We start from the raw sequence: 16024 nt of genomic DNA on the forward strand, positions 1-16024 counted from the left end.
TGCCTGTTATTTTGTATTACTGAAGCATCTTCATTTAATTTCAGATGTTGTGAATAAAGATTGTTACTAAATAAAATACTCCTTCTTTCTGTACTTAACTCATTCTTTCATTTTCTGTCTGTTGCCGCTGCTAAAGGGTGATATTCCAAGTCTCAGCAGAAATAGGGGCATTTATACACAGGGCATACTTCTATGTTAGCCAACCTTTCTGTTCCTTCGGCCAAACACTTTACACTACAGATATTTCACTGTTATATACTGACTCAGTCGCCCAAAATCTTATGGAAAGCCTCCCAAAACAGTGGAGGCTGTTAAAACAGCATATTAATGCCCATGGAGGTTTTCAATGAGATGTTCAACTGTAACATATTGTCCACATTTTATCCAAATAGTGTACTTCAGCTTTGGCTCATCAAACTAGGATGTGGACTACACTTGTAACACACGGTCTATCAAACGTAGTACTTCATGTATAATTTAAACAATGACATCAAAATGATTTATCATCATCAGTTTATTAGATAGTTAGAATGTAAACACAGTGTTTCACATTGTAACTTGCCCAAATCCATTTCACAGGTTCAGTAAAGTGCCAAAATGTTTAAAAACAGCTTCACAGAATATATAAATGAAACTAAATATCACATGATAAATGACCGGAAAGACTAAAATTGTGTTTTTTAATACCACTATAAATAATCCAGTCAAGCAGCATGGTCTTTCAGGAAAGAACTGCATCCAATTAAATCCAAGATATTCTATTATTTCCCCCCATTCAGTTCACAACATTAGCAGGGCCTAAGCCTTTAAGTAGTTCACATTAAATATAACAGCAGCTTCATCAACAACATTTATTCAAAACAATGCCATTGTCTGAGCTCTTTTCTTCCCTTTTTATATTGCTAATCAACAATACTATTCAAAGTGGCACAACGTTCTTCCTCATGTTTAAATATGAAGATCAATTGAATCGCTCAAAGTCAACCAGGAGTGGTGATCCTCGCCATGGCCTGCTTCACCGTGTCTCTAGTGAGAGCGTAGCGCCTCACAATCTGACGCACATGCTCTTCTTCCTCCCGCTTCAGGATTCGCAGAAAGTTGCACAGCTCAGGAAAACTAAATGCATCCCACTGTGGAGGAGAGAGACTTCACATTAGAATCTGTTGTATATACATTAGACTTTATCAGCGAATATTGACACATTTATCATATGAATTGATGCTCAGAGCCAAATGGAAACTTACATTTACTTCCCCCGTCTCATTCTCTTTCAACACCAGACTCAAGGCTTTTTCACTGGGGCCAGCACACAAGCGCAGGTGGAGAGGGCGCTCATCATCAGGCAGTTTACGCATGTACACTAGAGGAAATACAACTCAGCACTTACAACTTAATACTTGCTTCTGTTTTGTTTTACAGTAACTGCGTATCATTGAGGGTCTCCTACCTTGACTATGTCTCTCAGCGCGTTCAAAAAGGGCAAACTTGGCCGGGTTGTCCACCACGGTGAACTTGTTGAGCAACGCCTCGATGACTTCTCGCACCCGCGTTTGGGAGCTTAAATGCAGGTGCTTGGCAGCGTCTTTGGGGAGGTAGAAAGATGTCCGCCGTTTCATCCGCCTGCCCTGCTGATCTTCCTCCTGAGGGGGAGGCAGGGAGATGGGGCGGACTAACTGAAAGTGGACCTTGATGAAACCAGTGTAGGACCCGTCTTTATTCTGCAAGGTAGACAGATAGACGGTAAGAATGGGAGTGAAATGGTCTGCAAACTATTCAATACTAATATTAAAATGCAGCTCAAGTACACATTTGTGCTTAAATGCAGGGATGAAATGTTCATTAGTCACTCACGACCACCATGTAGAGATTGCTGTTGATCTGTGCATTATACTCCTTAACCTTCTGTTGAATCTCACTAACAGTCAACTCCTGTTTACCCCAGTCGATCTGTTCATCCTAAAAAGAAAAGAGCAGGATCAGTACAGCAAATATAATGTCAGCAGAAAGCTTGTCCTCACTAGTGAGTAGAAAGCGAAAGAGAACAGATGCATGGAAATAAAAGTAAAACAAGCTTTCTGTCTGTGGTTAGAAAATAGAGATATATGTACAGTAGATAGTTAAGCAGAAAGTGAAAACAGCTTTGTGCCTACAGGACTGAGCCTCACTGCTGATCTTCTGACCTTGTGAAAGAAAGACGTACGTGCAGTAAAATACAGCTCCAGCTCTGAGCTACTGTCCTCCTGGCTGCAAAATGTGTCACTTGCTGTGCTTCCCCGGTTCATCTCCGAAGTTCAGGTGAACTTTATTAGATTTTTGTCATCGTCAAAATTGATAAAACCGATTTCTGGAGCTGTGTGTCAGAATTTTCTCAGCGTTCCTCCGTCTCTCTCTCTCTTTCATCTGGAGAGATGTGATTCTGCTAACAGCTCTTTTGAAATCAGCATTTCCATTTGCTCCTCCCAGACAATAAAACATCACAAAGGTGTCTGAAGGGCCGGCCCACTCCCAGAGGAGATCTGCTTATATTATCCTGAGAGCAAAACTTTCACCCAAGATGTGTGTGTACAATATTAATATTAAAATGTAGTTTCTTATCATATATAATTCACTATATCACAACTCCACCAACAGCTTTATTTTTTGAGAAATTCCCTATTTTGCCACACCTTCATTTTGCGTTTTAACATAGTCTAGTTGGGCAGTCTAGTCTAGTTTAGGGCTTCACAAATCATGATGAATCAACTTTTCTGGATTTTGTTGAATGTCCCATTGGATACAGATTTCATATTAATATGGTCTGAGTGAGCTGAAAAACGGTTCCTTTAATTATCTGATAACTTGTGCTGGTCCTAGATGTTTTTCTGTGGTTCTGAAATAAAGGCAGCTGTTTTATTGTGAAGTTGTTAAGTCACCCCCCTCCTCTCAGTATAGATGCATTGGAGGTAATAAAACCAGCATCCTTGAGGACATATGGCACACTGATACTCAGTGGACAGCAGTGGACAATCTGGTAGCCTCCAGCTGCTTTGACTTATACTCACCTAAAACAATCCAATGAAGACTGCTTTCTATTCAAATGTACTATTGATAAAATATGCGATTGTATTGTAGCTTTGTTCCTCACCACATTTGTGTCTGTCTCGAGGGAGTCGACAGAGAAATCGTCCTCGTCTGTTAACAAACTTCCGTCTGTGCTGCAGTCCAGCTGGATGAATGGTCGGCAGCGGTAGTGACAAGTGTAACTGCAGTCTGAGAGAGAGAGAGAGAGAGACAGAGAGAGAGAGAGAGAGAGAGAGAGAGAGAGAGAGACAGAGAGAGAGAGAGTTAGTTAGTTATCCTTGGCTAGCGGTCAGCGCTTGTTGTGTAGAGCCCTCTGGTGTGGACTTTGTTCAGTAATCTGTCCCAGTGCTGAAAAACGTCACCCAAAACACACTAACTAGATGCATTATCTATGTTAAAGGTCCCGTATGGTTAATGGTAAATGGACTTGCATTTATAAAGTGCCGTTCTAGTCTTCCGACCACTCAAAGTTCTTTACACTACATGTCAGCATTCACCCATTCACACACACATTCACACACTGATGGTGGAGGCTGCCATGCAAGGTGCCAACCTGCCAATCAGGATCTAATCTAAATACTCATTCACACACCGATGGCTCAGCCATCAGGAGTAATTTGGGGTTCAGTATCTTTGCTACTTCGACAAGTGGACTGGAGGGGCCAGGGATCGAACCACCGACCTATATTGTATATTTGTGACATCACAAATGTGCAGACAGCTTGTTTCAAAAGCACAGTTTCTGAATACGGGCTGTGTATATTTCCTCCATGGATTGAGCGTTTCTATACTTTCACAGTATTTATACAGCTTTATATTAAAAAACTCACTTTTTAATATGGTAACTTTAAATGCCAAAATGTTTGTATTTCCAAAATAAAACTTTGCTCATGTTTGATATTTAATGGGACGTTAATTATAGGCCGTTATCACTGTTTGTTTCTAAGTGCTACAGCAGTTCATGTCTTTGTTGAACTGGGACAGAAATGCCTGAAGTCAAATTATATAGACAAACTATATAACTATATTCCCAGGAACTATCTGCACCAACATGAAGCTTGCCAGAGCTTCCTACAGATTAGGACAAACTGTGATAAAGTTTCTCATGACTGGAAAAATAACGCGAACATCCTGCATTCTTGTGATAATGGAGAGTTAAGACTATGAGCTTTGGACAGACACAACTTAGTTATTATGGGGTTACAGAGCTTTAATTTGAGGGCATTTCAAGCCCTCAATAAGCCTAAAGGTTTTATCTTCATACCAGTGTTTTTTATGAACCTTGAGTAAGCAACCATAATGGTTCTGAACGTCTATAATTAAGCACATAATGAACATGAACATGATGATTCAAGGCAGCCTAAAATACTGTACGTCATTGTGTCTCACGCAGTAAAGATCTCTGTGGTTGCAAAAAAACATACTCATCATGTACACACCAAACATAAAGGACAAGGCTGGTGTGTTTCTATATTTTTCTTATTGCCAAAATCAAATATCCGTTAGTTAATACTTTCCAACCTGTCTGTGGCTCTCAGCGCCAACGCCCATATTTTTTAAATATGGCTCAATAATTTGCTAAACAGCTGGGCACTGTAATTTTTAGCAAATGTTAGAAACAGGAGTAAATGGTGAGTTTCTTGGGGGACGATTTTCAGCCGTGGATTAATACACATTTGGTGCAGCAGAAGGGCTGGACTCAAAATAAACCACAGTTACAGCTCAGTGACATTTTGGCTCATTGATGTGCTTTTAATAGTGCTGTGATTCAACAGTTATCAGGCCATTAAATAGCCGTTATCGGTCACAAAAAAGGACCATAGATGTGGGTCAGTAGGGACCTACTACGCCTACTACAGAGTAAAAGTGAAAGTGAAACTTAAAAGCAACACGTTCTGACACGTTGTAAAAATTAATTAAAACATGTTTCATTCATTTGAACACACACAAAAAGGCACAACACACTTGGTTAAATTAAGGGGGAAAACATTGTGTTTTGGCTTAAAATAACACAAACAAGAGAGATATAACATAACGCTTGTGAACATAAAGACAACTAAACTTTGTTGGTTTCACACAGGATGTGACCCCAGTCTCCTGGGAGTCCCATATGGAGGTTCACACTGTCTTTACTACAGCGCCTGACTTCCGCTTCTGCTCCTGTCATGATTACTACGGTCGCTGTCGTCTTCTTTTATAACTTTCTTTCGGTGATCTACCATGTGAGTAGATGATAAAACCTACTAATGGGTGCAGTAGGCCCCTATTGACCCACATCTATGGGGCTTACAGCAACCGATAACGCCTATTTAATAGCCTGATAACAGTCTAATCGGCTGAGCTTTTGTACAACAACAGAGGTCTATGGCACAGAGGAAAAACACTGAATATTACCAAACTAGTTCACACGCATGAGGTCGTACTCACTGGCGCAGCGTAAACTTTGCTTGTAAAGACCCCAGATGAATTCTCCACACAGGTCACACCAGGTGAGATGGGTGTGACTGTAGGGCTGGAAGTCATGACCCACTCCGGCCTCTCCTGTCTGACACCGAGGCGCCTCGATGCTGACGCTGTCTCCGAGCAGACGGACGACATGGAAGTGGCTCTGCTGACCCGGGTTGACAGGTGGCTGGGCGGTGCGGACCGCAGGAGCAGCCAGCTCAATGGGATCATTCACACTGAGGTCCTTCAGCTCAATCAGCTCACATTTAGACATCCTGTCCCTGACGCAGACTCTGACATGTCAAGTGAGCACTGGCTGTCCATGAGCTAGTGTGGGTGTACATCCAGACAGCATTAGTATGTGCACCTTCGCATCCTTAATGAGGATGTTGTGGATGTTGGGCAAAAAGCACAGTCAGGTCCAGATCAGTGTGTTGTTCAGAGCTGTAAAACAGATTAAAATCATACACAATACAATTAATACATGTATGTTATTACAGTTTAATGTATAAATAATCTGACATATTAAAATCAGTTTCAGTTCAGGCAATAACATAAAATCAATGTCTATGCTGTATTACAGTATGTGCTTCACAAATGGAAAAACAAGAGATTAACCTTTGTTCTCTGATGCCAGGATCCATATAAAATGTGGGACACGATGACTGCTATAATCCTTTGCAATCCCGGGACAACTCATACTGTTTTTTCCAGTGCGTGACACTGAAAATGAACTGTGTAAAAGTGGGCCAGTGCCATTTCATTCATTAAATCCATCATTTCAGAAATAACTGTCAACACAATGGTGGTAAAAAGCCTACGGCTGAACGTACATAATGTTATGTATACATGTATATAGGTGCTGAGTGTGTGACACATAGTGGTGGAATGTGGACCACTGTGTTTCAAGAGGAGAAATATTCTACATTTCCTCTGCTGTTTATTATACAGCTGCAGTAAATTAAGATTATAGCCTGCAAAGAAAACATAAAATAATGTTATAGAATATGAATCATTGTTGTAGGAACTACGCAGGCTATAATTACCTTCAACATTAAAAACACTACATCATAATCAATCAATATAATTAATAAAAGATATGATAATATAACACTGACAGGAGACATTCTGCTGCATCAAGAGTAGCCTACTTAGTTGTGAGATTTTAAGTACACTTAACTGATACTTGTGTGCTTTTACTTGAGGAAGACTAACTTTTACTTGTAGAGGAGTGGTGCTGCTACTTTCATAAATACTTATTCCACCACGTGTGCAGGAATTGCAAAACACACTGTATGACTGAAACCATTCCTGTGGAGTGTCACTGAGAGGAAATCAGTGTAAAATGCTCACAGGTGCATCAGAAACTTTTTGTTTCATGAGTTTGGAGCTGCATTGTGACTTGAATAAGAACAAGCCTGGTCTCTGTCTGCCAAGTGGGTCAGCACACAGAGCAATTATCCACAGCAGGGCAACAAGAGAGAGAGAGAGAGAGAGAGAGAGAGAGAGAGAGCACATAGCTGGGACCAGCCATGCATATTCTCATGCTTAATATGTCATACGTGCACTTCCCTTGTGCAACTATAAGCATACATGGTTTGATCTATAAAGTTTCTTTTATTCTTCATTTGTTGCAGAGAGCAGAACAGACAGTCTGTGTCAGGACAGCCCGGGTTAATCCTTCCTGTCCCCAAACGGGACGACAAAAACTCAGAAAAAAAAACCCAGAACAAATGTTCTGATTTATTTTAGTTAGAAAATGACCTTACCTTGTTTAATGCATCATCGCAGAGGAGATTTGGTGTTCGTTTGTGGTGTGTCTGTGTTAACACCGAGCCGTCCCTCGTCCGTCGCACGCACTTCAGTTTGCGCATGCACATAGTGAGCGAGGGATTACCGTCTAATCCCGAGCAGAGCAGCAAGTGGGATCTATTAAACCCCCTTCATCATCATCATCATCATCCTCCTCCTGAGGGGAGGAACCACAGCAATGAACCTCTCTGCTCTCTCACACTGCACTAATACTGGATTAAATCTACAGCAGGGGTCAATACAAAGATTAACATGCACTCCAGACATTGTAGTATATATATATATATATATATATAATTACAATATAATATCATATCATATAATATATAATAATAATTGTATATAATTATAATACAATTTATTTATAATTATATAATATATAATTGTAGTATTTTTGGTAAAACTTTCTAATAATAAGGCACCCTTTATAAAGTATTTATAAATTGTGACTAATAGCTTTTTATTAATGGTTAATAAATAAGGTTCTAATGCTTTGAAGATCATTAATAAAAACAACTTCTGATTATTAGAAAATATTTGTTATGCATTACAATTATTTACTAATGTATTATTGTGTTATTAAATAGAAACGACCTTCCCAACCTGGCAACGATTGCTCTTATTGCTAGTTAGTAAATTGTTTATTAACCGTTAATTAAGCCATTAGATACAATTTATAAACCCATGATAAAGGGATTAGAAAGTGGCACTTTTTGTATATATATAATTATAATATAATATATAATAATAATATATAATTATAATATTATTATATAATATATAATTGTAGTATTTTTAGTAAAACTTTCTAATAAGGCACCCTTCATAAATTATCTATAAATTGTGACTAATAGCTTTTATTAATGGTTAATAAATAATGGTTTAAAGATCATTGATAACCCATGAATAAAAACAACTTCTGTTTTATTAACATGTATAACTGCAGACTTTAGGGTTTATTAGAACATATTTGTTTATGTATTACAATTATTTACAAATGTATTACATAACATTACATAAATGCTAAAATACCTAAATATATTATAATAATGTAAAAATAATGATATATTTTTAAATTATTTTTATTTTAAATTATAATTATGTTTACATTTTAGCGGGCTGTAAGACAAACTTCCCTTGTGGACAATAAAGTTAAAGTTAAAATTGATTGTTTGGTGGTACATCGGAAGACTTCATTATTTTATAGCCTACCTAAAGTAAAAATCACACAGTCTGTAAAATGTTAGATCTTTGTCAAGAAGGGTTTTGATGTAGTCCGTATAATGTGCTTTCATGTCCTAATGAATGACACGATTGATCAATCTGAAACAGAGGGAGTCACTTTTCTCAAATGATGGATATTTCAGTTTGGAATGAATAGTCTGTTTAATGTTTAATTAAGGGCCATTTGGAAATGACCCAATGAGGAAAAAGCCTCCAGGCTTAAATATGGAGGCAGATGAAGAAGGGATCTTCTTATCCCTCTCAAGCCAGACATGTATGTGTGAATACCACGAGGTTTAGTCGAGTATTACTCTTTTATTTTCTTCACTGAGTTCATTCAGTCTTTGTAGAGAGAAAAGCAAGATCCCACTGTGACAGAGAGGCAATGTAGAATACAGTAGAGGTGTGTCTCTTTCTCTACTACGACTGCTAATAAAATGTACTTGTGAAGTCAGTGTGCCCTGCACCAGTTTTTGTGTCTGCCCAAACACTGTCAAAGCCTTTTTGAAAACAAAAACATGTTTAAAAGCAGTCCTGGAAAGTAACCACAGTAAATACATCAACAAAGTACTCAAGTAATTAAATACAATTTAGAGGTACTTGTGCTTTACATGAGTATTCTATATGTCCTTTTTTAGCTCCACCTTGACCAACTACAAAGTTGCAAAATTATAGTGCGGCTTACATATTAATACATCAATAATAATGATCCAATAATATAATAATATAACACTGAGGGCGACCACTCTGCATTATGAGTAACCTACTTTTACTTTCACAATTTAAGAAAATTTTTTTGCTAATAGGCTACTTGTGTACTTTGACTTAAAGGTACAGTGTGTAGGATTTGGTGGCATCTAGCGGTGTGGTTGCAGATTGCAACCAACTGAGTACCCCTCCGCTCACTCCTCTCTTTCCAAGACTGCAGTAACGTGAGCCCAAAACTGTAATAACGCCGTTTGCCTGGCTCAGAGGTCATCCTACCATAATATCACTACTTTAGAAGCAACAGAAGTCACACGGCGGCTGATGATACCGCGGTTTTGCACTCTGCAGCTCACATTACCGCAAGTTCACAAGCATATCGGAGGAACTAAGGTGGCCTTCAGGTAACGTAGAAACACGAAATGCTCGAACCAGTGTTTGGTTTGTCCGTTCTGGGCCACTGTAGAAACGTAGAAACATGGTGGAGCAACATGGCGGACTCCATGAAGAGGACCCGCTCTATATGTAGATATGAAGGACTCATTCTAAGCTAACAAAACACAACGGTTATTAGTTTCACTAATGAAACATAGTTATGAATATTATATTCCATTTCTGCAAATAGATCCCCTGAAATGTTAAACACTATTCCTCTTAGTGACATTTTGAATGAAAGACTTATTTGTAATGAAGTCTTTTTATACTGTCATGTGGTATTGTTACTTTAAATTCACTAATGATTTGTCCAGCACTGTTTAAAAGTCAATACAATAGAGTAAAAACTGGATGTATAACGATCCGAGTCTCATAACAACTGGAGTTCACAATATGGGAGTTAGGACTTATTATAGCCTACTACTTATGATTTTGGTGTTACATTTAATGCCACCATCTGGACAACATAAGTGCCTGAGTAATGAGTATGGGTCATAACAGGAACCCACATGGCATGTCTTGCTCTTCTGGAAAAAATAAACAATGATCAAGCACACAATGTGCAAAAAACATAGCAGCTTTGTCAGTCTATAATTAGACTTCATCTGTATAATATTTAAGCATGAAGAGACCATATGGTGCTGTAGTTAGTGGGCATAACCATGTGTCTAAGACAGACAGAGAAAAACAAAGAGCGGGATGTCCTGAATGAGCATGTTGTTGTCTTCATGCTCTGTCTGCACAGTGTGTGGAGGCCCTGCAGAGTCACAAGCTCTTGGGGGAGTAATTGGAGCACAATAACATACGAACAGCTGACCAGTGAGTGTCCACTAACTGGTGGATGAGGAATGGGTGGTATTAGTCCGAGACATCACATCCTTAACCAACAATATGCACCCAAACTGGTTTTACACTAACTACTACTTTTATAGCCGTTTGACTGCACAGGTTTGTGATTTTTAGAGTTAACCATTTGAATGACATACCAACTAATGGGTACAACTATAAAATTAGCTCTGTGTCAACACTGGTCATTTTATACAGTCATGTCAATTTTCAGCTTTAGGTTTGATTCATAATGTTAATTATTTCTAATACCAAATATTGATACTGTGAAGCATGATAATATATATGATCATGTATATACTAGAATACTGGAGAGTGGTAAATGCCTCCATTCCTGACTGTATGTCCAAAGTGAAATGCTGCACGTCTGTAGGCACTAGAGGGAGCCAATGATCTACTCGGGGGTTCCCATAGAACCCATCTTCAATCACATATCTTGAGGTCAGAGGTCAAGGGGCCCATTTGAAAATCGCCACGCCAGTTTTCCCTCACCAAAATGTAACCTAACTTTGGAGCGTTATTTACTGTCCTTCTGCTGTCGTGTACTGTTTAGCTGTAAAATGAGAAGGTTTGAGACCCGGCAGCCATGTTGAGGTCATTTTAAGAAATACCAAGCACCGCCCACCAGCCGGAGCACAGCCAATAGAAACGCTCAATAAGAACGCTCTCTCTGAAATGACCTGTGATTGGCCCTAGTCTCCCTTTTAGATTGTTTAAAGCCTGAAAACAGAGCCATGAGGAGGTGCAGTAGTCTAGTTTTCTCTCAGAGCACTTGAATTACAATATGCTGAAAGGTTATTATGGATCTTTTGCCCAGTGATGCAAAATATACTGCCTACTGCCACTTTAATATCTACAAGCCAAATGCTGACTACACAATCATCCAGACAAAGATAAACTAGCTAATGTTATACTAACTGAATACTAAGAAAACGTCGGCTAATACTGCATATTTAATCTACTGGTACCTTTGTGTGTTGACTGTATACTATATTATATACTACAGTTCGGCTTTTGAATCTTATTCAAAGTGCAGTATTTCATTGGAGTATTGCATTAAACAGTCAGCGGAACTGTGTATATTGTGATGATACTGAAACTCCTGATCATTTATTTTTTCATTGTATGTATTCTGGAGCTTTATGGCTTCTGATATACATGACTGGCTTTTCCCAAAAGTTTCTCATCTGGGAAACTTCTCTCAAAAGGACATTGTTTATGGTCTTGTCATGGACAATAACAAAGATGACTTTCTGGTGAATAACATTCTCATTCTTGGAAAATTTTATTTGCACAAATCCAAGTATATAAAAAGTGAAACCTAGGTTTAATGTGTTTCATTCTGAGTTTATTTCTTACATAAAAGCCCTTAAAGTCATGAAAAACAAAAATGCTTTGAAACTTCTTAGCATAATAGAAGAATATGAATTACAGGTACAGCCATATAGCCCATAATTTTTATTTATTATTCTTTTCATGTATAATTTTACATATTTTATCTGTTCTTGCTCTGTATGCACCTTGTCCTTTTACTCGAATGCAATGATCTATGAGCCATGTTGTTTGTAAATCTGAATTTGTTCAAATAAAAAAATTAAAATAAAAAAAAATATTTGAAATAAAAAAAAACAAAAAAACAGTCAAAATGTAATTTAACAAAAATGCTTTGAGATTTTTTAGCATAATAGAACAATGTGAATTACAGGTACAGCCCTAGCCCTTAATTTAATTTATTATTATTTTCATGTATAATTTTACATATTTTATCTGTTCTTGTTCTGTATGCACCTTGTCATTTTACTCAAATGCAATGATCTATGAGCCATGTTGTTTGTGTATCTCAATTTGTTCAATAAAAAAAAAATACAATCTTTTAAAAAAATAATATAAAAACAGTAAAAATTAAATTTAATTTAATTAACCATTCAGCAGATGGCAAAAATGGCCTACTTGCTGTCTGTGACGTCACTCACAAACCTTTATTCTGAAAATAACTAACCGGAAGTTGTATTTTTCTTTCTATCCGGTGAAAATAGGGACGTGGACTTCATTCACAGATACAAAGTTATATATCTATGACTCGTAAAGTTACCGCCGTGTGACTGACGGTTCTCTGGTAATGTAGGCTTCTGTTATTAAAGGCCTGTCCTCTAGTTTTAACAGCAACGAGGAGGTAACAGCTTCACTTCCGGTTCTGTTTGTTGGTCTGAAACTGAGAGTTCACTTCAGGTGACATTAAGTCCACATCTCTAACATGGTTTACAACAAAGAGACTGAGTCCGAGCCTCGGATCTACATTTATACCAGAACCTCTTCTGCAGTTCTGACTCACTTTCTCTGTCTGGGCTTCACTGTGTTCATCGCTGTTCTGTCTCGACCAGGAACAAGTGAGTGTTGTTTGTTCCTCACAGACAGACACACACAGCAGTCCATCACAACATGCTGTAACAGGCTACCTGTTTGTTCATTTGATTTCTGTTTGTTTTATTTTAGGTTTGTTTTCCTGGCATCCTTTCCTCATGACACTAGCTGTAAGTTGAAAGCTTTCATAATAAATATGTTTTTCAGCTGTAAACACATTAAATAAGTTAATTCAAACCCTCAGATTTTCATTGTAAGAGCTGTATATCAATATAAAAATAATAGATAACTATTTTGTGAACTGATGAATGAATTTTTTTTTTTTAAAAACAATATATATATTGAGTTTTTTCCCCTTTTTTCCCCACAAACTATAGAACACAATCAATACAGACAGCAATACACATTGATCCCCCCTCTGATGTAAGATAATTGCATGAATACACTGAGCATATATGATAACAAAATAACAGTAGTCACAATTGTGACGAATACAAGTCAAGAAAATAAAAAAATAATTAATTAAAAAAAAAGGAGAAAGTAAAAAAATAATAGAAAAGGAAGAAAGAATATATATATTCATATATACATACACATACATATATTATTTATATATATATATATATATATATATATATATACATACACATATGCTGTAAATAAGGAAAAACAAATAAAGAGAGAGAATGAACTGATGAATTATTTAAGGTATTTACAATTAGGGATGCACTGATACCGATACCGGGGATCAGATATCGGGCCGATACTGACTCAAATAGCTGGATCGGATATCAGTGACAATGGGGCCGATCCATTAAATTCAATTCTATGTTTATATACTATATACATTATTTACTGGAATTTTTATTCCTGTTTAAGTTTTGACCAATTTGTTGCTGCATTCAAATGTTTACACTTGAAGTGTGATTCCTGTTCATTTTAATATACACATTATACATAATTAGATAATTAATAGAATTATTTTAATAATAAATAACAATTCAGTAAATGTATATCTATGTATTTATTTGTCACAGTTCGGAAAGCGATGTTTAAATCAAGTCAGATGTTGCCTTACATATTAAAGAATGATCCCAGTGACTTCCACACAGTGAGGCATACAGCTTATTAATTTAACACTGGTATCGGATCGGTACTCGGTATCGGACGATACCCAAAGCCCAGGTATCACTATCAGTATCGGGACTGAAAAAGTTGGATCGATGCATCCACATTTTCAATAAAAAAATGCCAAAAATTCACTGGTTCCAACTTCTCAAACGTGCAATTTGAATATGTCAATTTGGGCTTTGGGAAATTGTGATGGACATTGTATATTTTATTGACCAAAAGATGAATCAACAGTGACAATAATGACAATGAGTAGCAGCCTCATTTATAATTATTTTTTCCCCCTCTCCCACTAGTTCTCCTTCTTCATGACAGAAGCCATACTCCTGTTCTCCCCCCATGGTTCCCCAATCAGGAGGTTCCCACACAAGACAAAAGGCCGTGTTCACTGGATCCTGCAGTGCCTCTGTGTGTCCTGTGCAGTCCTGGGCCTGACAGCCATCTTTTACAACAAACACCTGAACGGTAAACCCCACTTCACCTCGTGGCACGGTCTGCTGGGCCTGCTCACGGTGTGCGTGGTGTTGCTGCAGTCTTTGGCAGCTGTGCCTCTCATCTACCACTCTCTGGCCAAAGGCTGGTCCTTGGCCAAACTCAAACGCTACCACGCGGCGTCCGGACTCGTCACATACTTGCTGGCCAGCGGCACCCTGCTCCTCGGCATCAGCTCTGCCTGGTTTACTGCAGCTGTCGGGGAATTCACCTGGTACCTGTCAGCGCTCTGCTGTGCTCTCAGCGCCCTCGTCATAATGAGCCAAGTCACCAGTGCGTACACGGCTAAGAAACGGCTGCAGTCCTGAGTTGACGGAAGACACGGTATTGACACTTTAACGAAACACTCACTGAATATTTATGCAATGTTTGCCTCAGAGATTTTATTAATCACATGCAATCGGTTTGATTTGCATGAAAGTTAAAAAGGAACTGCAGCTGCACGCCTCTTTGAAGGTCTTATCATATCATGAAGTGCCAAATGTGGATAAGGAAATTAATTTCTGTTCTTGCCTTTTTTCCTTACATGGTATACACAGGACCATTGAGGACTGAGATCATGTCTTTGTATTTCTCTTCTCAGGGTTTGGGTGGTGTTCAATAGAGGTGCGATGGTTCAACAAGCCCACGGTTCAGTTTGTATTGTGCTTTTTGGGTCACAGTTTCGGTTCGGTTTGTTTTGCACATTAGGGAGAAGACAAACAGAAGCATTTCCAATGTGTTTGAACTCCAAAATATATAATAGATGCATAGCTAGATTGATAGTAATGAATATTCATATATTATAATGAATGATGTTTCCATATCATATGAAGCCATAACACTGATTTTATACATGACATAAGGCAGGAAGTAGGCCAATGTTCAGATAGATGCCTCTTCTATGTCTCTGGCACCTCATCAGAAGATTAGCAGGCCTGTGTTTAATAGTGGTGCAACATTTCGGTTTGTATCTCATTCAACGGTTCGGTTTTAACATCCTTTAGTGTTTAATGACGTGAGTTTTTTTTTTTTTTTTTTTACATTTAAACACATTTCACACGTTGGGCTTTAGTTTAAGACCAAAACCTTCCAAAGTTAAAGACATTCCCATCAGCCTCAGCTCTACTGTATGTTTACTGCTAATTAGTAAATGTTAGCATGCTAACATGCTTAAACTAAACTAACTTTTTGCCGAAAATCTCCTTAGGTTTAGGCAACAAACCTATTTGTTTAGGTTTAGGAAAAGATTGCGGTTTAGATTAAAATGAACCCTTTCTGGCAGAAAGCCCTGACGGCAAAAACTTCTTGTGCGTAAACACTAAACCTGCTAAATATCAGTATGTAAGCATGCTAGTTTTAGCATCAAGTATCGTTGTGCAGCCTTACAGAGCTGCTCGCATGGTTGTAGACTCTTATGTTTTAGATTAACTGCTTGAAATGTGACTGAGTTTTTGTGCCAAAATCAATTAATGAAATAATAAAAATAAATTCTAAGCTAACAAAAACACTTTGTTTCAGGTGATTATACACT

At 37.9% G+C, this 16024-nt stretch overlaps 2 protein-coding genes across 4 annotated transcripts; one reads left to right on the forward strand and one right to left on the reverse strand.

The window, feature by feature from the left end:
* Positions 1-496: 496 nt before the first annotated feature.
* On the reverse strand, positions 497-7457 carry rassf1 (Ras association domain family member 1). Of its 3 annotated transcripts, XM_037779098.1 has the most exons (7): positions 7275-7457; positions 5488-5949; positions 3125-3249; positions 1852-1956; positions 1448-1718; positions 1245-1360; positions 497-1130 (listed from the first exon to the last, which is right to left on the reverse strand). In XM_037779098.1, exons 2-7 carry the CDS (start codon positions 5777-5779, stop codon positions 981-983), a joined length of 1059 nt encoding a protein of 352 aa, XP_037635026.1. In that variant the 5' UTR covers positions 5780-5949; positions 7275-7457; the 3' UTR covers positions 497-980. The 3 variants fall into 3 exon arrangements, with proteins under 3 accessions (XP_037635026.1, XP_037635033.1, XP_037635043.1); XM_037779105.1 differs by lacking the exon at positions 7275-7457 and having other exon boundaries at positions 5488-5952; XM_037779115.1 differs by lacking the exons at positions 3125-3249; positions 5488-5949; positions 7275-7457 and adding an exon at positions 2151-3096.
* Positions 7458-12372: 4915 nt separating this feature from the next.
* LOC119488118 (cytochrome b561 domain-containing protein 2) lies at positions 12373-16022 on the forward strand. Its single transcript, XM_037769429.1, has 3 exons — positions 12373-12914; positions 13021-13058; positions 14316-16022. The coding sequence occupies exons 1-3, from the start codon at positions 12782-12784 to the stop codon at positions 14817-14819; spliced, it is 675 nt and encodes a 224-aa protein (XP_037625357.1). The 5' UTR covers positions 12373-12781; the 3' UTR covers positions 14820-16022.
* The last annotated feature ends 2 nt before the right edge of the window (positions 16023-16024 follow it).

Source organism: Sebastes umbrosus, chromosome 1 (assembly GCF_015220745.1).
Source record: "Sebastes umbrosus isolate fSebUmb1 chromosome 1, fSebUmb1.pri, whole genome shotgun sequence".
NCBI lineage: Eukaryota > Metazoa > Chordata > Actinopteri > Perciformes > Sebastidae > Sebastes > Sebastes umbrosus.

Coding starts and splice junctions, on each gene's coding strand:
- rassf1 (XM_037779098.1), bottom strand. CDS start 5,779: ATGTCTAAATGTGAGCTGATTGAGCTGAAGGACCTCAGTGTGAATGAT. Junction 3,250..5,487: donor GCAAAGTTTACGCTGCGCCA/GTGAGTACGACC, acceptor TCTCTCTCTCAG/ACTGCAGTTACACTTGTCAC. Junction 1,361..1,447: donor CGCTGAGAGACATAGTCAAG/GTAGGAGACCCT, acceptor TATTTCCTCTAG/TGTACATGCGTAAACTGCCT.
- LOC119488118 (XM_037769429.1), top strand. CDS start 12,782: ATGGTTTACAACAAAGAGACTGAGTCCGAGCCTCGGATCTACATTTAT. Junction 12,915..13,020: donor TCTGTCTCGACCAGGAACAA/GTGAGTGTTGTT, acceptor GTTTTATTTTAG/GTTTGTTTTCCTGGCATCCT. Junction 13,059..14,315: donor CTTTCCTCATGACACTAGCT/GTAAGTTGAAAG, acceptor CTCTCCCACTAG/TTCTCCTTCTTCATGACAGA.